General features: G+C 38.1%; 1 protein-coding gene across 7 annotated transcripts in view; it reads right to left on the bottom strand.

Moving 5' to 3' along the window:
* Window positions 1-24,520, bottom strand: part of epha7 (eph receptor A7) — a 123,268-nt gene that overhangs the window by 10,097 nt on the left and 88,651 nt on the right. The window contains exons 6-14 of one of the 7 annotated variants that reach the window (XM_084737349.1): window positions 20,023-20,147; window positions 17,229-17,397; window positions 12,765-12,909; window positions 9,875-9,930; window positions 5,281-5,406; window positions 4,639-4,824; window positions 2,864-2,925; window positions 2,426-2,635; window positions 437-652 (exon numbers count right to left, since the gene is read on the bottom strand). In XM_084737349.1, coding sequence (XP_084593475.1) covers window positions 437-652; window positions 2,426-2,635; window positions 2,864-2,925; window positions 4,639-4,824; window positions 5,281-5,406; window positions 9,875-9,930; window positions 12,765-12,909; window positions 17,229-17,397; window positions 20,023-20,147 — 1,295 coding nt within the window. The remainder of the gene's footprint in view (window positions 1-436; window positions 653-2,425; window positions 2,636-2,863; window positions 2,926-4,638; window positions 4,825-5,280; window positions 5,407-9,874; window positions 9,931-12,764; window positions 12,910-17,228; window positions 17,398-20,022; window positions 20,148-24,520) is intronic. The other 6 variants (XM_084737350.1, XM_084737352.1, XM_084737353.1 and 3 more) reach the window with 6 other exon arrangements.

Below are 24,520 nucleotides of genomic sequence, written 5' to 3'. Positions count from 1 at the left end.
TCCTTCATTTGTTCGACAAGTTGGAACCACTAAATGTTTTTTGTTTTTTTCTAGGTAATTGACTTCAACAATTTATCAGTTCTCAAATTTGTTAATTTCCTCCCAGATGACTTTTTGATTCAGAAGTGATAATGAATGTGAGTGGACTAGAATATTTTCGTAACATTTCTGTACTGTGTCGATAGAAACAGGTGAAAATAAGTCTCAAGGCAGGTAATAGCAAAGTGAAGACGCCTAACTTCAACCCTAACTCTGCCTCTAACCAAACATTGACTGTATATTTCCTCAGAGTTCCCAAATAACCAACAAAGGTCTGAAAAGGTCTCCTGTAAAACTGAAACATTTTTTTTCACTTTTTTATGATGATCCTTCAGCAGAAGAGAGACAAATGTATTGTGTTAGTGAGTAAATGAAGTCATGTCAGGCAGTAACTCACATCTTGATTGGACATGTCCCAGTAAGGCCGCTCTCCGTAGGACATGACCTCCCACATGACAATGCCGTAACTCCACACATCGCTGGCAGAGGTGAATTTACGATACTGTATGGCTTCTGGTGCGGTCCATCGGACGGGGATTTTGCCACCCTGTTCAGTAAAACGCAGGTCAGTGGCTGGAGTAAAGATCAAATTCATTACATCCTGCATCCTCCCCTAAAACATCAATTAGACAGCAATTAGTTTTACAGTCACACACAGGGTCAAAACACGCAAAAAGAACAACTTATCCACAAACAGCTCAGCAAATATACTGCCACCACTGTCTAATAAGGCATTGGATTTATGAGGTGTACTTTATTAATGGTTAGTAAATCATTTATGAATGTTTTATAGATTAATTATGTCTCATTCATAAGAACAACAAGGTTGTGTGATGTGCCATTGGCAGGTGTTGCTGCAGTGCAGCAGAGCTTTTACACTAAAGTTTAGTTATAAACAACGTATGGACTTTTAATATCACAAATTTTATGGACTAATAGAAAGTAAGACATTTTTATAAATGACTTATAGACAGTTGTCTCCACTATTTTTTTTTATATGACCTTCATTAAAAGTATATTGAAATGTTGACCTGACATGTTGTGTAACATTCAGCTTTATATTTGGCTTTATATTTTATTTATTTTTTATTTACTTGATTAATCAAGTAGTCATTTGCTCATTTAAGTGTTGGAAAATGAGCAAAACCAAAAAACATCAACGACCAAGGAGCCATGTTTGCTTCTTTTGTTCAACCAGTAGTCCAAAACTCAAAATGATTTAGTTTACAGTGATATAAAACAAAGAAAAGCAGCAAGTTCTCATATTTGAGAAGCAAGAACCTGCACGTTTTGTCCTTCTTGATAAACTGAACAGTCGAAGTTATGAACTGAACTTAACTTCAACTTCAATTTGAAGTTACTGACTTTGACACTGACTTGGTAAATTGAATTTACTTGATTAATCAAACAGTCAAAGCTACAAATCATATTTGCTAGCTTCGATTCAAATTTACTGGCAGCAATACTAATTCGATGAATCAAATTTACTTTAATCAAATTGTTATTGTTCCTCATTTAAATGGAGAAAGTCAGTGGGAAAAAAGTCCATCATGGAACCAAGCAGACCATTTTACTTATTTTGTTTAACAAGGAAACCAAACTCAAAGTTATTGTACATACAATGATGTAAAACTAAGAAGAGAGGGAGATTCTTACATCTGAGAAGCTGAAACCTGTAAGTTTGATGAACTTACAATTAACTGATTATGACAGACTGTGATTAATTTTGTGGCCATGAATGCAAATGATCCAAACATCTGTAATTAACGCAGTCATCAATTTTTTCAACTTTTTCTATCGATGACCTACCAGAGAAATTTCCCAACCTGGCAACCCAAAAGTTGTTCTTATTAATGGCTTATAACTGATCTATAAAGCATTAGTAAATGATTAACTAACCATGACTAAGACATCTTATTTATGAAGTGGGGCTGGGCAATATAGACAAAAATATCACAATATTTTTGACCAAATGCCTCCATATCAATATTTACAGATATTACAACAAGATTAATGTCAAAAAAATAAACAAAATCAGTAAGTCGTAAGCAGTTAATCATATGTAATGTGGATATAATGACTAAATGGGTTAAGGCAAATAGTAAAAAAGTCAAGCAAGTTTGGAAAATGAACCAGGAAAAGACAATATCCAAAATCTAAGACAATATCTAGCCACATATCACATTGTTGACAATATTTACCCAGTCTGAAGGGTATGAAGGGTGCTTTGTCAGAAAGTTATGGCTTGTTTTGTATATTAAAAGTGGTGCAGACCAGTTGGGCGTGCACCCGTACTCCTGCTCTATTTCCATGCACCGGCTGCGACTTGATTAGAGAATTCAGACAGGACTCTGGGTGGAGAGCGCGAGCGCTTTAATTGACTCACAGTTGTTGTGTAGACAGCCTCAGGATCGTCGTCTATCACCCTTGACAGGCCGAAGTCAGACACTTTACATACGAGATTGCTGTTGACAAGGATGTTGCGTGCAGCCAGATCTCGATGGACGTATCCCATATCGGAGAGATATCTCATTCCCGCCGCTATGCCCCGCAGCATCCCCACCAGCTGGATGACTGTGAACTGACCATCGTGTTTCTGCATGGCACAGAGAAACACAGGCAGGTCAGCCATCTTCACTGACCATGAGGGAAATGTAGGTCACAGCACTGCAGCAGCTCCAGCACAAGATTTATGATATTTATGTGATGCACAGATCCTACTGCAGACTGCCTGCTGTCTGGGACACTCTCCAGCCAAACGCAAAGAAAAGTTAGCAGAGACGCTGCTTTGAGCTCCTCCTGCGCTTTCGAAGGTGATACTCACCCTGAGGAAAGCATCTAATGAGCCGTTCTCCATGTACTCGATGACAATCATCACCGGCTTTCCTGGAGAAAAAAAAAAAGAAAAGGCAAAGGGACAAAAAAGCAGGTGATTAATTGATACCTGAATTTTGTTTGCTTACATAATGCTTCACGATTAACAACTATGGCGAAGCTGCTTCCAAGTTATTTTTAGCTTGTGTGTTTCATTGGCTTTTAATTAAAAGTTACCATCTGCTCCTTTTATTACAGCGTCTAAATGAGAAAATGTTAAACAGGGAGTGTGGCTAATTTAATCAGATATAATGTCACTCTAACTACAGCGCTTTTACCTCCCAAAGCTAAATATACTCTGATGAAAGTCTTTTTACAAAACTTAACTGTCTCACACTTTAAACAGTTTAAACTACAGTTTCAAGGACGCCCATGTTGATAAGGCATTATAATACTTTATAAACATAAGGCGTTATACTGTGTATATAGCAGTGTATAATTATAGTTATAAGCACTCAAGAATATCCATGCTTTATTACAATAATCATATTATAAAGCATCTTATAATGAAATGAAAAGTGTATGATAATTATTATAGTTGTAATATTTTATAACCATAACCATAATGATGCATTATAATCACTCTTATAATGCATTATAAGTTACCCTAAGTGGTCATGGGGCGCTTGAAGTAAAGTGATGAAATTTCTGAGGTATAAGCAGATATAATACATTACATGTTGGTTATAAGTCACTATAAGTTTGCTTTAAGTAACGTGGAAAAAATAAATCTATGCAACATACAGAATGCTGGCAAATGTATGTATTTGTTTAACGGGTCATAAGAGAGACTTAGTACTCCAATTGGACACAACTTTTTGATGACAAACCACTAAATGAGGAGCATTTACACTAATGCAATTTTTCCTCCTCAAAAAACAGTTGTAATACATTATAATCACATTAAGAAGCATTATGACCATGATTGCATCCCATGACTTGCCAAAAACTGTGAATGAGTGAGTATAACATGTTAAGATTATTGTTATAAAGCACTGTGAATATTTGAGAGTATATAACTATCACTACACGTTGTTATAAGTTCAGTATAACCCATTATAAGCATGTTTATAATGAATTGTAAGTACATATAATGCATTGCTTAAAAAAAAAAATCAGTGAATAGGCCTATAATGTGTTATGATTATTGTTATAAAACATTATGACGATAATTATACATTGCTCCATTCTAAGCATGTTTATAATGCATTATAGACATGACCAGAATACAATGAGCACTTATAATGGCTTATAACCAGCTTGTGATGTGTTATATCCACCTATGACTCAAAGCATCCACTGACCACTAAGAGTATCTTCACACATTATCACAATGTTTTATAACAGTGATTATAGTGCATTATAAAATAGCTATAATGTATTGCAACTATAGAGAATTATATTCACTGTAATCATTGCCAAAAAATTCAGTGAGTAGGCTTAGAATGTGTTATTAATAATGTTATAGAACATTATGGCTATAATTATACATTGTAATTTCACATATAATCATATTATGTTTTATAACAGTGTTTATTATGCATTATAAGATAGTCATAATGTATTACAGCTATGAGGATTCTGATAATTGACATTGTAAGTCATTACAAAATGCTTCACAATGTGTTATCATTATTGTTATAAAGCATTATGAATCTTTATGAGTGCTTAGAATTATATAAGCACATGTTAAACATTATATAATACCCTCTCCACCATGATTACCTCTCGTCACGACTCCCTCCAGATGGACGACGTTGGGATGGTCAAACTGCCCCATAATGCTGGCCTCGCACAGGAATTCCCGCCTCTGCTTCTCCGTGTAGCCCACTTTCAGCGTCTTGATGGCGACCGACACGTCCCGCTTTCCAGGCAGCTTGAGCCGGCCGCTGCACACCTCCCCGAACTCTCCTGTGTGGGATGAAACCCGTTCATGAGTGAGGAGCGGGCGGGTAAAAGAAAAAACAAAACAAGAACATCAAGCGCTTCACAATGACAAATTTATTAGTGTATTTTGAGACAAAGCAGCTGTGCAGTGCTGGAATACAAATTGGAGTGCGACATCTTGTTATACTCAGGGGAGTGTAACCGAGACCTATAATAAGACATGCTAGAGATGCATAGATACTGTCATTGACCGCCTCTGTAAAACCCATGTGGCAGCAATTTTTCAGCTGTGGGGATCTCTGCGAGTGCCTCTACCAGACGCAGCCCACACATTAATTGCAATGAACTTCTTCCCCTCTTTGCAATTGCACTATCAATATACAATGCATAAAGCTGTGTCCCTATTCAAGGTGTAAATATTTGGCTGTCAGCGTGATGTATGACAGCACAGAGTAACTAACAGACAGAGGATGGGCTCACCTGCTCCAATAACTCGCTCAATTTTTATGCAGGAGGCGTCCAGCTCCTTGGCAAATTGATGGACAGCCCTGTTCGGGTCCTCGTAGGTTTCGGGGTCAATGTAGGTTTTGGTGCCTGGAAATTTAACTGTAGAAAGGTAAGAGGATTACTGTTATGATTAAATATGCACACTGCGCACCAGCGGGCGCTTGACAGGCAAACGATTACTAAGACCAGTGATTCAGAGGGAATTGCTGAACAGTCAGCGGCCGGTGTCAAAGGGGTTTTCACACAGCAAAAACTCGCACAAATGGGAGGCAAAGATTTGAGTAACCCGCGCGTGGTGCTTTTTTATGAGGCTGCCGGTTACCTTTCACCTCCCTGCAGCTGAGATTCCTGCCTCACTTTAGGATGTCTGCCTCATGTTGGTTCACACTATTATCATGCTCAGTGGGTTTATGACACATGATATCATTCTAGGTCTGAGGGGGGGCTGTTCCCTGAAATGTTAAAAAAAAAAAATCCAACAGCAAGTAGACATTTTTATGGAACCAAAGACAGACTGTAAGAACTTGAATTTTACAAGCAGCTGAAAACCTAAATGTGAAATTTAACCACTTCTAAATACTTAATTAACTCCACTTTATAGCCTTTACATATTTCACTTAGGACCATTTCTATTCAGGCTTGACTGCTGTTCTAAAACTGAAGTTAACATTTTAATTATTAATCTTTAATTAGGGCTGGACAATATATGAGTATTATATCGATATTGTAATTTTTAGAGATATCGCCTTAGATTTTGGATATTGTTATATGGTGAAATGGTGGTTTTAAAGGCTGAATTACAGTGATATTATTAGATTCCCTTTACCCACATAGACATTCATTATTTCCTTATTACTGATGATCAATTATCAAATCAAATCAAACTGTAAAATAACAATAAAAAACAATAGTCAACTCTATAATAATAAAAAATAAATATCGATATTGAGGTAGTTGGTCAAAAATATTGTGTTATAAACCCTTTATAAAGTGTATTATGGTTACTAATGATTAATAGAATAGATTATAATGCATTAATAAGCATGACTTTTGGGTTGCCAGGTTGGGAAATCACTAATTCATTATCCTGTGTGTGCTTACAGTCCTTGATAAAAAAAGATGTTGAGTTGCATTGTGAGCACTGGGTTTATTACAATTGAAATGCAACAGTGGGTTATGGACCTTTGTCACTTGCAATATTTCACTTAAGATCGGACAGAAGTTTGATCAACTCTGTGTCCTAACATCATTAATCAGAAACTTCAGGGTCTAAATTTAACCAATCCAATTTGAGCAACCAGAATTTTCAACTTGATGTGATTTTTTTTGCTCCTAAAGTGAACAAATTAATCAGAACAATTTGAATATAGTTGGATTTTCTATCTGAATTTGTGAACCCCAAAAACATACAATATTACTTGAAATTAGGGTCGTTCTGATAACATTAGTATCAGAATTTTTTTTTTTTTCCCAGGCAGTGTCATGTTGTATGGCATTCATTCTTTCTATGTATTTGTTTATGATCAGTATCAGATTGTTACTCTGTATCAGCCAATGTAGAAAGTTTAGGTGTCGGATTCGGTATCAGGAAGGAAAAAATGACATCTGAACAAGTTGTTGAAATCAAACCACATGAAATGACCTGGAAAGTAAAACGAGTTGAATTCAAACTGCATTAATTCACACAGGTGGTTTTCAAAATAAAATATTTGAATGCTATACATTCAGTGCTATTATTTCAGCATTAATAGCTGCAAGTTGGTTACTGTTGAATGTTTGTTTGCTCACAATTTATTTTTTATCCCCTGTGTTTTGCCTCTCAGGGTGTTATACAGGTTGCCATTCTATGACTCAAACTCTAACCCACCACATATGTTAATATTTCCCAATTTACTGCCCCCAGCAAAAATAACATTTTTAGAAAAGATTATGAGATTGTTATGAGGTATTCGCTCCCTAGTCGTGAGTCAAGATTCACCATTAGTTATTCAGATGCACAATACTTGATAACTGATTAATCATTTCAGTCATTCAAGCAAAAATGTCCAATATTTGCTGGTTCCAGCTTCTTAAATGTGAGAATTTGCTGCTTTTCTTTGTCATTCATGACAGGAAATGAATATTCTTTTCCTTTTCTTTGGGTTTTGGACTGTCGGTTGGACAAAAGCAGCATCGTCACTTTGGGATCAGGGAAATTGTGAGCATATGTCACAAATATTTGGCACTGCTCTTTCACCACGGACACAAATGCAACATTTTCTATCACAAAGTATCAGGTCTCTATAAATGAAACTAAATGAGATTTTGTGGAGAAAGTGGGGTACCAATTCTTTTGTTAGACTGATGCCTCAGGCAAGACATTTGGGATTTTCTTAAAAAATGAATTCTGTGCAATTTAAAATAACACTGATATTGGAAGAGTTCATGAATATCCATGAGGCTGGAGTGAGTGTGGAGGCAGTTTGTAGAAAATAAGGAAAACAAACAGGGTTAGAGAAAGGCCAGAGATGGGGTAGGGGGTTACCATTTTGCACAGTGCTCCAAATTAACAGCAAATTACAATATTATGCACTGTTAAGTGAACAGTCCACTCATGGGGGCGATTAGACTGTACATTTTAAATTCCACTGATAACAATATAACCTGTCAACTTTAAAATTTAATGAGATGGTACAGTCATAATACACTGGATAAACAGAAAAGCAGTGCGAGCTCATCCAGCTGGAGAGACACTTATTCTCAGCGTGGAGGGAGAGGCATGGCGGCCGTGTAAATACAACAAATGCATTGTACTCCGGCGAGGGGACGCCGGCAGCTGAGATTTCCCTCCACTTGCTCCCATAATTGCTTCGTCCATCCGAGATGTCGGTGGATCTGATAGGAGATGTCTTATCACGACTTCCTCGCCACTACATGGCAGACAAATTGGGTCTACATGTTGAATTCGCGCGCTATCTGGCTTCTGTCGCCCTGGCAGCCTTTCGTCATTTGATATTGCGCGGCGGATCCTTCCATTAAGCTCGACACTGGCCTTGTTTGTGTTTTCTACCGGTTGTTTTTTTTTTTTTTTTTCTTTAACCTGTGAGCTGCTGAGGTGGATCTGTCAGATACTTAGCAGCAGCCAACCTGGGCTCACACCGGCGCTGCCTCTCCTTTAGTCCTACACTTTGTGACACCCCTGACCCTTTGTTTCCAAATCAGCAGTTTGCCTACAGCGCGGATCATTACGGCTCCACTTGGGGAGGCTGTCTGCAGCTGGATCTCCAGGGGCATCATTAGGGGTGGTGTATCAGTGTTATATAAAAAAAAAAATCCTTCATAGTGATAGAAAGCACTGTAAAAAATTATACAGGAAGTTAGTGAAGTCAACTTATCTTTTCTCATTATCCTAATGTGAACATGCAAGTTTTATTTATTCAAGTTAAACTTAAAACTTCCAGAACACTTTTTCTAACTTTTGACTTGATATGATTAGTTGAATGAATGTACAGTTCAGAGTCTAATCAACTCATTACAGAAACATGATCAGCATAGCAGACTTCCCAGCATGCAATGTTGCTGAGTTACAACTCTCCTGAGAGCCTCCTTTTTTAAAGTTTGAAGAAAAACATATATTGGAAAATTGCTGTCTCAAATGCAAATGGAATACTACTACAACTACCAACAACAACAACAACAATGATAATAATAATAATAATAATAATAATAATAATCATAATAATCATAATAATAATAGGAAGAGAAGAAGAAGAACAATGATAATCACAATAATAGAACTGACTTTTCTAACTCTGAAAATGTAAAAAGAAATCAAACTGTTTCAACTTCTTAATCATATTGAACATGTTTTCTCAAGTACAACTCAATTAATAAAGTTTATTTCACTCAAAAAGTTTACTTTATTTTGACAAAAATAGCTCAACTTGTCTTTTCAAATAATATAATTAAGTCAAATTAAAATTTGAAGTTAGCCCAGTCACAAACTGTTTTAAGTTAAAACAAATATTCACTAATGTTCATCAGTGTGACTGAAAAGTTGTTGGTTCAATTTATTATATGAAGCTTATCGAACACATTTTCTTGAGTATAACTGAATTAATGTGAAGCTGATTTGACTAGAAAATTTTAGTTGTTTTAAAAATCACTTAAACTTTAAGGCAGCCCCTTCACTAACTGTTTTAAGTTGAAAAAGTTTTTTTTTTTTACAGTGTATGATGGAGCAAACTGTGTGTCTTAAACCATCTGAGCTATGGCTTCTACATTTCCCTCACGGGTCAGCCTCTCCTCCCTCCCTGGCAGCTGTCACTTCCGTGCGTTTGTAGCTTCCTAACTTCTTCATCTCCGCAGACTGAATCCAGCCAATCAGCAGCAGATGTTAGCCCGATTGTCCCCCGGCTTTAACTCAAAGCAAATGAACTGCGATCAAACAGTCGCGCCTGTGGGTGCTAATGGGCTTTAAGGCACCCTTCCTGCTCAGTATGCAGTGATTGAGATGTCTCTATCTGCGTGTGTGTACATATGTACTATACGTGTGTGTGCGTTTGGGCTGATGAATGCAGGCACTCACACTGGAAGTAGAGCTCCTCGTCTCCCTCCTGATCGGCTTTGCTGTACCCGCAGTGCCTGCACGGGGGGAGAGGAAGAGAGTGGCAGAATCAACTGATTGTGTGGAGGAAATAAACTCCCTAAATTACAAGAATTGTAATGCGGCAGCTAATGCCGTGCATGACAAAGAAATCTCTTTAAGAAACCCAGCTGAGCAGCAGGAGCTGTGAACCCACCAGCCTACAGCCTGAGAAAAGTCTCTAATCATGTAACATATCAAATAATACATGCACTGTACAGGACTGTTCAACATGTCTCGTAATATTCATTTATAATATTAACGTGTTGAAGGTTCCCTCAAGCAGGTGATTTGCTGCACAAAGTTGGTCTTTGAGCAGAAACTGAAAAAAAAGGGGATGACATGGATGAAATAAGCCACAAGTGATGGACATGCACTTACTGTAGATGAAGTTACACATGTGTGCAGCGTGTCTCCACTGTTCTCTCTAAAAACACTGCCTTTATTTACAGTAGAGTCAGACAGATAGATACTGGTCAGCCAATATCATCTGTCCATCACTGGCTTGACACAGTTTTATTGGTCTATATCAGTATTGTTATGTACGTTTTCCAATCTTTTTATAAAACAGAATGTTTTTGTAATTTTTTTTGTTTTATATGCAGCATTTGATCCGTTTTTTAAATTCAAATTGTTATATTTGTGTTTTTTATTCATTGTTATGTATAATTATTAGGTGAAAGTTTAGTCAATAAAGAATATTGGCCCCTACTGATATCAGATTTTTTGCAGATGTAGTTACATGAACTTATTTAAAGTAGAGACAGACAGCTATCTGTCAGACAATATCTTCTATTTAGGTTCTCCAATAATTTTATAGAATATAATGTAGATATATTTTTTAAATTCTTTAGTTCTATATGCAGTATATCAGTGCCCCAATCTAGTCATTTTGGATTTTATACACTGTAAAAAAAATTAGTTGAGACGACTTAAAGATAGTTGAGATAATCCATTTTTCCTCTCTAGATCTTAAGATAAACTTGGATCTTTGAGTTTTAGAAACTAAACAAATTTAAAAAATAAATCAAAAATTGGTCACCATGAGCTGCAAATCTGATTTGTCTTTTTTTAGTGCCTGAAAAATGAAATTGTTTTAATTGAAAATATCAAAGTTTTAACATTTACTTTCACTTCAATGAATTTACTCAATATTTTTTTAAAAAACACAATGTTTTGAGTTTTTAAAATTGAAAGTTTTAAGTTTATCTAAAGAAGAAATATAAAATTATCTCAACAGAAGATCAGTATTTGGTAAAACTTTTTTGAAAGTGAAGAATCTGAGTTGGGCACAAAAAACTCAAAAATCTATTGCATTCTGCATTCCGTTTTATTGTTTCTACATTGTATATATAAATAAAGACTACTGGCCAATATATCAATAGATGATTGTTTTAACTTCCTCATATTAGTATTGGCACTGGTCACAAAAATTCAGTGTAGTTTGGGGTCTAATTTACAGGCCTGACACTAGGGTTATTCCAGTACTAAAGCTAGTATTAGAAATGGCTCCAATAGAGTCTAAAATGCTGGATTGTGTATCTGCAACTTGGCAAGGCAATGCACCGATCCAATATCACAAAGTTTATTAGCCCTGAAACAATTGTCTGCCAATTCTTTTAAAATCTGAGCGATCCACTTAGACTTTGTCACTCATATGGTTTTCTGGAGTTATCCAGTGTCATGTTGCAGTCTGTTTCCATTTAGGATCTTATTTATTTAGTCAAGTCAATTTAATTTATTTAGCTCCGAATCATAGCAGAAGTTATCTCAGGTCTAGACGATACTCTTCATAATATTATTTACAGAGATCAAGTAATTCCCACTATGAGGAAGCACTAGGGCAACAGTGGTGAGGAAAAACTCTGGCAGAAAGCTCGAGCAGAACCAGGCTCTGGGGTGGACGGCCATCCGCTGGAACCGGTTGGGTTGAGTTTTGAGTTCTGTTTGCGTCACTTGAGTCACTTCAGTGATGCACACAGGGAGTGTAAAGATACCAGTGAGTTAGCTACAGGCTACATTTGAGCTCAGGTTTTTTTGTTTTTTATCTTAATGTTGAATAATTTAAAATAATACACTCAGATGAAACTGCACCATTAAAAAGTCCTGATTTACTGGCTAAAAAAAATAAATAATCATTTAAATCTAAATTAAGACTGATGGTCATGTTTTGCGTGGTCTGCGTTAGCTACTAGTAAAAAATCTGAACTTGATGTTTGTATGGTAATTTCTGAGCATGTTTTTATATGATTTCCACACTGATGTATGGATCTCTATCTTTGATTGACATCAGAGATACTGATATCGCTGTAAAGTGATACCAGTGGGATGTGTATGACGTCCGTATGTTGTGGTTTGACTCTGTCATGACTCAGAGAAACGGGGGCAATTTTTTACGCAAAGTGTTAAAATTGCGCCAGGGAAGGCTACCATTAGAAGCAAGCTTTGATGACATGCCATCCGTGCAGATGAAACCACAGATGAAGTATGTGATGGAATGGTGATAATGACAATGGGCAGGGTGCTTCGTGATGGTGGTGTGCCATACTTCATCCTGCCCTCAGGATCTCTCTCTCTCTCACACACACAGGAATGCAGAGCCAAAGCTCTCTCTCGCTCTGGGGTACTTGTTTCATAATGGCTGTCTGCAAAAAATAGCTTAAAAATTTTTGTTGGGGCTGGAGGGAGGAAAAAAAGAAAAAAAAAGATGCATCACAACCCATTAGCACAGCATGCCACGAGATGATGGGTGCACGTGTGTGTGCGTGTGACGACTCCACAGACGTGGAGGCCTGTGAGTGACAGAAAGGCTAATTGACAAGCGCAGACTCACAGGAGCGGAGAGTCAATGGGGCCCGCGAGAGCGTACCTTCTCCCGATGATGAAGCCGAACACCATGAACACCAGGATGATGGTCCCCGCCACGGCCACCACCGCGATGATGATGACGGGGTTCTGCTCGCTGGAGACGATCGCGGCTGATGGGACGGACACACAGACACACAAACACACACGGACAGACATTAAGAAAGACAGAGACGCTCAGTGTGAACTTCGGCACATCAAAGAGTACAATCTGCAGGACATAATTGAGCCCAATGAGAGGCGTGGAGATTGATAACCCCCCCTCCTCTCCTCCCCTCTGAGAGAGTGGAGGAGGGACGCTTCTATTTTTGAGCCGTCCTTATACACACGGCTCTACTGTTTCAGAAAGTGGGCTTAATAGTCCCAGACGGCGACGGCGATGCCCTTCATCTCAAACAAAGACACATTCAGGTTGGATTGTTTCCCATTCAGAGCTCTCACAGTGCTCAAACTGTTTGCGTTGACAAACTGCCGATTGCTCCGAAGAATGGCTCGCCGTAGCATCATATAAAGTCAACGCCAGTGCTGCATGAGGGGGAAAATTCATGCATTTTAAATCAAGTGGATCTACGCTGTATAAATGAAAGAGAGCGATTTTTTTTCGTGGCCTGTGTGAGGAGGAGGGAGGCTGAGAAATGTAGTGATCAGCTGTTACTCAATCAAGCCTCAAAATCTCGCCAATCGTCTATTCTGGGAGGAATTAAGAGCACTCAACTGTCATGTTAAGCACTCAGAGGAGGCGAGTGGTTCGCTGTGCCGGTCAAGGACACTTTGACTGGACTGCAAACTTCTAACCTTGTTACAGGACGCACTCTGCATGTGGTATGAGTAATTAATGCGTCCTTTTATGCAGAAATGTTGGATGGAAGGTGGGTGGGGGCGTGTTTGAGTTGGAAGGTTGGATGTCGGGGGGTTTTCACAAATTAGACCAGGGCTTTAAACTAAAAAAAAAAAAAATACAAACAATATGAAATAATTTAACACCAGGCACAACTTTCATATTCTCTAATTAACACATTGTATGTAATTTGTGCACGACAATTAGTAGTTTTAGGGGAGGCTACGTGGTGGAACTAGTTTTTGGCGAACAACAGTGACTGTGCACAGCTTCCCAGAGTTTTGGGTTGTGTCCAAAATCACTCCCTTGCTTGCTAATTTACTTCCTCCTACATAAAAGACCCTGAATGTCAGGAAATGGAGATTTTGGGCACAAATCCTAATCATTTAGCCTCATCACTGACAGGTGATGTGCACCACAGCTGTGCTTTTCATGTTAATAAAATATCACACAGCACATTGTTGGGTTGTTAGCAGAATGTAGTGGACATGACAGATTTTTTATTTTCATTGTGGGAAATTTTGAGGGCATTTTTCTTCCCCTAAGCCCAAAGATGAAAAATATGTTATTTAAAAAGTGTGAATCCACAAATCCTTTCATTTTCCTTCATTTCCTGAATCAACCAACGTTAGCGCTATTCATTGCCCCACATCCACTTTATTTGAATCAATCCAGCAGGATCCAATCAAACTGCAGGACACCATGAAGGAACCATGAAGAACTAATGTCACGTTACTGGGCTCCAGCTGAAAAAACTATGACACCAAAGATCATTTTGTTCACGTACAAAAACAAAAAAAAAACAATGTGCATGATGCAAAACGTGCAGGTCAACAACTTCAACTTCATTTAGCAGTTGAAGTTGCATAAATTAAACTGAGGAAAATATTAACATAGTTTGGATGCTAATGCTTAGCTATCGCTAGCTTAACAGCTAGGTGACTTTGCAAATAAATGAGGCTGAAATCATTGTTACACTACGACCTCTTTTGGACTCTGCTCCTCTTTGTCCGTATTAAGAAACAAAATAAAAAAAATGCTAATTAAACAGCTTCAGTTGTGTTGGCACGCCTATTTTTCCGCTGTGAACAGAACCAGGCTAGCTGTTTGTCCGTTTCAAGTCTTTATGCTAAGCTAGGCTAACCACACCCTGACTTTGAAACAGGCAAGACATTGATCTCAATCTTCTCGTCTCATTCTGGGAAAGAAATTAATATTCTTATTCCCCAAAATACTGATATTATTTTATTGTAGCACATGTGCGGAAGCCCTGAGAGACAAGTTAGAAAAATGATGCATTTTATTCATTTTATTTAATTATTTAGTGTGTTTTTTGTTTTTTTTTGCCAGGTCATTGTCAAGTTATGTTACATAACCTGCTAACACAAAATATATGCACCTTATAAACGTTTTAGTCCTATTTAAAGGTGCACTTTAGCCTTTTGTGGCTGAAATGAGTATTGCAACAACAAACATTTAGAAAAATGTTTCTCTTTTCTCTCCCAGATAAAGAAAAAGAAACTGAGAAAAATAACCCTGGAAAGAATTTCTTACCAAGCAAAACAATTTTTTTCCACCTGTTTCACATGATTTTTTAATATATTTTTATTGTTTTAAAGAAACTTTTTTGTCAGTCATAAACACAGAAAAGAAAATATTTGGATCAGGGTGGATCTAGAAATGGATTTGTGCCTCTCAGGGCCACCATACGGCATGTTATTACCAAAATATTTCAGAAGGAAAGCCTTCCTGGAAAGCTATACGAACAGGGTCATTAACAGCAGCTTTGGCTTCATTAATGGAAGTCCAAATGTTGAAGAAGAGACTCATTAGACTGAAATTGTTGCCTAATGTTTACAATATCTTATAATGCTCGACATTATGGTCCATAACACGAGCCCCTCACAGCAGCATCCCTCAACAAAACTCAAAGTAACACACTGTGACACTCAGGGCAGAGCTAATGTAACTGATTAGATTTAAATGAGTTTATCCTCATGATGCTACAGTAGCTTGTCCTTGTGCTTAGTGATTTTTCCCATGACGTGTTGTCAGCATAAAGTCAGAGCAATTTCTGTTTGCTTTGCTTGAAAGCGAATAATTTCCCTGGGCTATTACTACAGAAGCTGAAACATTAACAGGTTGTGCATAAATTTGGAGCTAAAAGCCCGTGTTCCAAAATGATGTGCTAATACAGTAACAGTGTGCTGCTGTGGTCAATCTCTGCCTCTGTTAGCTGCTTTTGGAGATGTACTAATGCTCTCTGTGGGCTTTTCATTCAAAGAGGTGAAATGGTGAGACAATTATGCATCGTTCCTGACTTAATGCTGCATTGGCTAACAGACATAAGTCTTTAAATATTACCTCTGTCAGCTAATATATCCAATAGACCCAGTTCAGCAGTGCTTTTACAATTCTGTTGTGGACATAAATGTAAAAGCACTTTCACTTTACATACAAGTTTTATTTAAAGATGACTTATTGTTCACTAATTAAGATCATATATAATTACACAATATACCATTAGAGCCTTCAAAAGCTAATAAAGGAAGTTTCTAGAAACTTCTCTCCTTTTCTTCTCTTCTGTTTTTGATATTTTCTATCTATCTATATACACACACACTTATATATATATATATATATATATATATATGTATACATGTGTGTGTATACTTACATAAACCACAAACCTTAACTGATCAAAAATGGATATATCAGTCAGTCAACTTTATGTATCTGTTATACATCAATATTGTCCGATAATATTGACTGATATTATCAACTACCTTTATCAGTCTATACCAGTATAAGTGTATATGCTATCTGATATGTGTCTATAGAAAAACTTAATCATGCTGATTTTTTCAATAGATATAGTTTTAGTTTTATATGCAGCATTTCATGTTTATTTGATCCTTCTTATATGTTGATATTGGAAATTACTTACACTTTATTGTATCAACATCAACCACAAAAATCTAATATCGGTCGGGCATACTGCACTATTTTTCTTTAAATACTGGAAATTGAGGATATGATAAGCTGAGGCCCAGATGAATATTGAATATGTATAAAGTCTCATAATATATTGTTTTATTCACATTACATTTTGTCATGTTCCTGACTTCCTTCCTCACTCTCTACTGTATCTGACGTGTCCCACAGTTTCCAGGAAGTTAAAGCAACTATCAACTAGCCAGCAACGGCTAACAGGAAACACACCGTTACCTTTAATATATAACAGATTTCTCTGTGTTTGAACATGGTTGGAAAAGTCTGGATCAATATAAGTACACAACTCAACATAACATATAGACATTTTAAGGAAATGTCACAGTAAATATCAGCTGAGTTTTATCCTGCACTGCACAACAAATTTAGTGAAAGCTGATGAAAAGTGGGATAAATTACAGTGAACTTTAAACCACCTACAAATATTCCTGCACACATTCGGATGCTGTTTGCATCTGCTCAGAGCCTATTTTTTTTTTTGTCATGTATTCACATACATTCACATCCATACGATTGATAAAACATAATGCACAGTTCAAGCAGTGGTAATTGAAAAAGTGTGTTCTTGTCTATAATTCCTACCTGTGGCCTCCTCCTTGGTGGTGATCTCTAATCTGGGCCCATAGGTGCCGTACCCGGCCTCAGTGAAGGCCCTGATCTGGAACACGTAGGCCGTGCTGGGCTTCAGGTTGTTGACTGTGGCTGATGTGGACTTGGACCTGACTGTGGAGTAGATCCGGTCCTTCTGATCCTGCACGAGACATAAATCATCTTTTATTCAGTTTTTTTTTTTCATTCACCGTTTGGGAAAAAAAAAAAAAGCACATCCGACTGCTGTGTGAAAGTCTGGTTTATAACTGAGTGTCATTGAAGTGTTGTTATCTGAACGTCTTTGCTTCCAAAATACTGCAGATATACTTCAGACGATGTAATTACCTGCTCTTTGTAAATGGAATGAATTTGATTTAACAAAGTTTCATCCACAGTGTGGCAATTTAAGATGAAACCATTCAAATTTAGGAGTCATTTTAATATTCAATACATACATCATGAGCTCTAAAATAGTGTATAGCTCATTAAAACAGACCTTCATTATCATTTTTCATAGTTAGCAAGGCACTTCCTTGCATTCTGATCTGCTCCTGTTTCAGTTTGCTGTTGGTGCAGCCTCAACACTTCCTCCATGTTTACCTGCTGTCTTGATAAATTTAGTGCAAGGTGCGCTGATTCCATCAGCACAGCAAACATGTCACACTCAGCTCTCTGTTGCTGGGAGTTTCTGTTTTCGACGAAAAACTGTTTTATTCACAATTTAAGTTAAATTACTGTCAGTTGAACTTCCTGCATAGATGTTTCACATTAAAAGCTTTCCATAGGGTTCATAGGAGAAAATCACACCACAAATTCTGCAGTAAACTGATGGAATCAGTGTGGTGAGAATGTGCATTATGCTTAAAGTAGCATATAAGGTACAGTATATAGTACAACTAATTACACGTCTTTAGTATTATCCAGCCTTTATTTGAATACTAGGCCTTTATTCAAAAACATACTCCATTAGAGAGTGAAATCACTTTAATCAATTATTCTTCATATTGATTGTAGATTAAAGAACGTTTCTACTTTTAACAGAAATGATTAGATTACCATCAGGCAGCCTGCAACATAAACAACCTCAACTAGGGGTGGTCAATCTGACCAATTTAGATAGAGATCCTACAATCTAATTCTCAGGCAAATTGTGCAGATTGTGTTTTTTAATGTCCTCTTACAAACCAAATAAATGATGCAGCCATCTTGATGGCTATGCCGATTGGACAAATTCACTTATTACTTCTTTGGGTGACGTATTGTAAACAACGCAAGTGACTCATCCTAATCCACGCCACTTTTTGTTCTGTGCTCCAATAACAGTTAAGCAAATTCAATACTCTGTCAACTTTCTCCTTTTCCTGTCAAAGCAACATGAAGGGCAAAGTACTAGCTAACAAGTTAGAAAATGATTGATATGGATTAGCTGTGAATTAGCTAGCATTTTGACAATAGTAGCTATTTTAAAGGGATAGTTCACCAGACGAGCAGTATGGAGGCACTTTTTGTATATTCTGTTTTTTTTTTTTTTACATTTGAAATCTGGTCACCGTTCACTTCCATTGTTTGGGAGATTCTGCAACACTGTTTTCCTGTGAAACTCGACCTGACCTTCAATCAGCATGAGGGTGAGCAGATAATGACCAAATTTTCATGTTTGAGTGAACTATCCCTTTATGATGTGAATTCACTTTTACATAATTTGGTTTTATATTCGACAGACGGCCTAGCACATAACATATCAACAGGAAACAGGAAAAGGAGAAAGTTGACCAGGTAGCAAGCTTGCTCAGCCAAAAAGAGGCGGGACTTAGGAAGAGTCAATTAAGTTGAGAGCGAATGAAAAATGTTTTTCTGTGATTCTGTTATCTTTTGGCTTGTTTACAACTTCACATTCAGGTAATAACTATTTTGTTGTTGCAATATTGTGTTTTAATGGTGCAAATGGAGAAATTCATGGGCTGTTTCAGGTCTGCCTGTCGTCTACAGGGCCTTTCAAAACTGAGAAAAAAGATTGCAATTTAGATAGTAGTTTGTGATTGTGATTAAATAGATTGTGATACCATTTCTTGGCCATATCGGCAGCCTCTAACATAAACACACATGAAATCTTCTCCATCAAGGAATCCATTTGGATGCACAGGCTGCACGCATTGTGTACTTTGTTGTTGATCTGTAAATGTTTTGCTCGGCAAAAGCCCAAATGGAATGCCAGGGTCTGTTAGGGGTGTAGTTGTTGTTTCCAATTTTCCACTTTTACAGCTGGGCAGACCACAGCCACAGTACGTGACACAGGAGACTGATTCGTCAGTGTTTGCGAGGGGCTGCGGCCAGCAGGACTGGCATCAGAGCTCCGCCACCCCGCCTTTGATTTGCTGGGTTAAATTCGCTCCATTAAACCTCGCCGTAAAAAGCTGATGTGTTCAGACTTGAAACACAGGGAAAGCAGTGGTGTAATCTATGTGGAAGGGGAAAGGAGATAACTGTAACAGATTGCTAATTCTGGCAGTGCGGCAGCCACCGATTGTGTGTGTGCTAACATGTGCGTGGGGGCGGCTGTGAAGGACTACAGCCTGATTAAAATCTTATGAGCATCTCATTCATTATTGCAATTATGAGACAAAGAAGGTACTTGCAGATTCTTGTGAATTCCACTCACAGCAGCATGCAGATAGAATACAAAATGAAGAGTCTGCAGAAGTGAATGTGATGTGAGAGATGGAGGGGGAGAGGGTTTGAGAAAGAGGAAGAGACAAGGACACAAACAAGTGTGCTGCAAACTCACTTTTTCATAGTATTTGATTTCATATTCCGTGATGACGCCGTTGGGCTGGTGCGGCTCCTGCCAGGAGAGCTGGACGCTGCGCTGCTGCACCTTCTCCTTGGTGACCTCGCTGACCTGGGACGGAGCTGTTTGGACAAGAACATGTCAATAAGCGGAGGGCAAACCCTCTCTGCACGCACATGCATACAGTCCGCCGCTAATCAGCCTGCGCCGACCCCTCCGCGGCGGCCCCTCGCGAGCCTGACGAATATTCACGGGGGCGCTTCGGAATGTTTACACCTCATGATCGAAATTTCAATTACAGTTGAACAGCGGCAGATAGTGCCCCCCCCACCCCCCACCCTGCTGGAAAAGTGCAACATAGAGATTATGAATGAGAATTCGGTTCAATTAATTCCAACGTTTCCAGCAGAACAAGCAGGCGCTTCCTCTCCCTGATGACAGAAGTATTCAGAAAGCCTCTCAGAGGCAGAGGGGTGTACCTGTAACCTTCTGACACCAGTCTTATGCACACCAATTATCTCCAGCTCTTTGCATGACTCATTTTAAGTGTCTGACTGCCTGGATTAAGTGCTACCACATTTAGATTTGCTAAACAGCACATACACACAGACGGTTATATTTTTAGTTGTCATTAACAACCTCGTATAGATGGAGCTTAAACCTGCATCGGTGTTCTGTAATGTCTCAGCAAACGCTCCATCATTTACTGTAACTATTAATAATGCTGCTGCTGCAAAAACAACTTCTGCTACTGATGTAGCTACTGCTACTCTTCCTGTTCTGTGCTGTTCTTCTGATTTAGATCTACTAATGATGCCACGGCTACTGCTGCTGCTCATGCTCCTCTGACTGCGACTAATATTACTACAACTAGTGCCGGTGCTGCCTCACCTCCTCCTGTAACAACTGCTACTATACAAGGGCTGCACAATTAATCACAAATGCAATAAAATTGTAATATGGCCAAGTGCAATATCCAAATCACAGAACCAGTTTGAAATCTTTTTTTAAAAAAAGGAAAAATGTGAGAAAACATCATTATATTGAGGTACTGAAGTGCTGCAGAGACGATCTGGCCTCAAAATCTTGTTCTCCAGATGTAAGATGTTTTTTTCAGTGAACATGAAGATTTTAATGCAAAACTGTTCATTTCCACCTATTGTATTGTATATCGCACATTGCAATTTCAGTCAAAATAATCGCAATATGACTTGTGAAGCCTTATACTATCTACTTTTACAATTACATGCAAATCAAAGGAGACTGCTACAGACAACATTATATTTCAGGAGAAGACTGAGGTTCTTTTGTCCAAGCTGCATCAATAGATTTTTGAAATGTTAACACATCATTAATGTATTTTTATGGAAGCTGACAGTGGCCATATTTCTTAATGCAACTGCCTTGTGATCATGTTATTTATATAGTTATCTCAAGATAATAAAGCTTGTTATCTTATGATAACTGGGCGATTATTTTGTTATCTCTAGATAACAGGATAAATTAATCCATTATCCTGAGCAAACAAGTTCTTTGTTCTCAAGATAATGAAACAACAAATCTATGATTAAGGAAAAATGATCTTTACTATCTCAAAATAACAAAATAATTAACCCAATCTCACAAGAAAGCTTTATTATTCCAATACAACTAAACAGTTATTCTGTGGTCACAGGAAAATGGGCTTTGCGATCTAGAGATAACAAAGTTAAGGTTACTGTATTTGTCTCCCTCAGGAGAAATTTGTCAGATAAAGGGAAAATGCTACATCAAACCAGACATTACAACATAAAAATGATAAATAGGATCATTAAATTAAATATGTCACATGTGAAAAACATGAGCTTATGGTGATAAAACTATGCCTCAAACTATGATGTTGTAGCATCAATTTTTCTTGCATGTGCAGGGCTTGCAACGTTGTAATAATAAATATGCAACGTCCAGGTTGACTTTCAAAATAAAAGCATGAAAACTACTTAGATAGGTTGAGGAAAAGATAGAGCTTTGGGCCAAAATAACTCTGTTTCTTACGTCCACGTAGGTAACGTAAGTGTTTATTGTCACACCAAATGTACAAAGTACAAACATGTAAAAAGCTTTTGCTGGGAAGCTCCATTAAAGAGTAAGTTAAGTCGCAAAAATAGAACAATAATAATAATGCTAAGATAAATATACAGTAATAGAATAAAATGAAATCAAGTAAGTAATCAGTAGTATAGTAGTACTCATAGCGCTATGAGTCGTGGTATGTAACGTAACTTTACGTGATGTCTTAAAGAGAAGTCAACATTGACTCTTGTTCCATACGGGACATGAACCCTGGTCTCCAGAATGAATATCCTGAGCTTCTCGCTCTTTACATCACTTCACCTGATGCTGACGGCAAATCACATCATAACACTGGAGGGGCAGAAATGACACCACAGGGGTTCCTACAGTGTCATAGTTAAAAGCAAAGGGGCCCTGACCAAGCTGAGAACAGGCTGCTCCCACCAAACCCTTTCAAAATGTCATAATATGAAAATATCAATTAGTGCAGCTTGAGCGATAAGTGATTTATTTTTTCTTTATTTCTTCATGATATTATCACTGCACTGGCATACTTTTTTGGTTCAGACATAATGACTTGAGAAGTTGCTTGGAAGATTTTTTGCAGTGTGTTCCTACTGCTGCTAGTTCTGCAGCTGTGCCTCCTGCTTTTGGTACAACTTGCATTACCTTCACATCATCGCCATCACCATCATCTTGATTGTAATCACCATCATTTCACAGCACTTTCCTTAAAGACCCTGGTGAGGGAAAAAAAGAGGGCATGCTTTCTGGGCTACTAAACCTCACCCCAAGGAGATGATGCTTTCAAAAAATATGCTTACTGCAAATCTGCACTCTGTAAACAGCCCAGAAATCCTTTCTGTAAACATACCGTGAAATCTTGATGACTCATGGCGCTCTTGGGGCAAAACATATTAATTACCACGTCTTAGCAAGTTTGAAAAGGCGTCCTGGGGACGACGTGAACTCCAGAAGCCACTTGTCAGAAGACGTACTTTGATTTCTGTTTCTTGGGTCTTTCACGGATCAGAGGAGTGCTTTCAATTGAAATGAAAGCTGGTGAATGACGAACTTACACCAAAGAAAATGGTCCTAAATGACACGAATTTAGTCGATTATATCATTTTGAGCTATTTCTGAACAATGAAGAGCATAATAAGCTCATATTTCTCTACTGACATACCACTTGGCAGCGTATTATGTTCCAAAAACTGCAAGTCTTAACACTGATCAAGGGACAGAGATGTCCTATATTTGTTGATACAGACCACGAGAGACAAAAAGCCTCTCTCCGGACTAGCAGAAGCTGCTGAAGTGCTGAAGTGTCAGTGCCATGCTCAGTGACCCAGTGGGAGTAGACCTCTGTAGCCTTAATGCAGCCTGACCCTAGATTGTTTTAAGATGACCTGCCACTAATGACTCCGGCTGGATTAAAACCTCATTAGGCCTCATCGGCATTCCTGACAGTAATGCTCACGACAGCGGACACCCAAGACCTTGTCAAAAACCTGCTGTTGTGACATGTCCCCTCATAATCCACCCAAAACACAGGAACAATGTATCCTTTCTCCGCGCAGTCGGCCGGTCAAAGGGACGATTGAGTTTTCTCTCCCGAGTCACAACAAGCAGTTAGTGCAGCTTAACTTCATCCAATTTGGCTGCTTTCTCTGCCCAGACGGCGTCCTTGAAATATGGACCTTTCTCTTCCCGATCCTAAATCTGGTTCGGGTTTATGGGCACTCAATGATGCTTCTTGTCTGTGTTTACTGCTTTAATCTGACATTTGCTTTCATCCCCTGCAGATGCCTTTTTCTCCCCTGCATGTGCATAGAGGAACCACTTCACTTCAGACTGTATATTTACACTGTTAGGAACTCTTGCACTTTGGTAAATAGATATATTTACTTTCATACTGACCCACTGGTCTGTTTCTGCGCTTCTGACCCAAACTGGGCGAGTGTTTTATTTGTTAGAATCCTTAATTTGGGTCTGAGGTGATTGCAACATTGTCTTAAACGCATAATGTGCAACATTTTCCTAAAAATCAATGTATATATTCATATAAAGATAATCCCTTTCAATAATCACTTACGACCCATGAGAAGTGTGTGGTGTTCGCTGTATCTGCAGAGACCCTGCAGCCCTTTGTCTGTATTTCTCATTATTTTTCTGCTCAGGATGCTTTAACGACTATGCTTCTGGTGCTACTCATTTTCCCTTTAAATGTAAATTAAACTCTGTCGATGTTTTAAAATGTGACACAGGAACCAAATTACTGATTGAACAGCGATCCAGCTGCTTATGGCTAAGGCAGCATCGGGTAGTGGTAGTTTAACCACGCGTAGCCTGGTTGTGGCGTCATGTGTTTCTTAACCAAATGCTGTGGTAGAGTCTACATTTTTCCTCAAACATTTCTGAAACTCAAGCTCAGCAAATACAA

Source organism: Lutjanus erythropterus, chromosome 15 (genome assembly GCF_056507025.1).
Source record: "Lutjanus erythropterus isolate fLutEry1 chromosome 15, fLutEry1.hap2, whole genome shotgun sequence".
NCBI lineage: Eukaryota > Metazoa > Chordata > Actinopteri > Lutjaniformes > Lutjanidae > Lutjanus > Lutjanus erythropterus.
The sequence above is the reverse complement of the archived record's forward strand: the minus strand, read 5'-3'. Positions and strand labels throughout refer to the sequence as shown.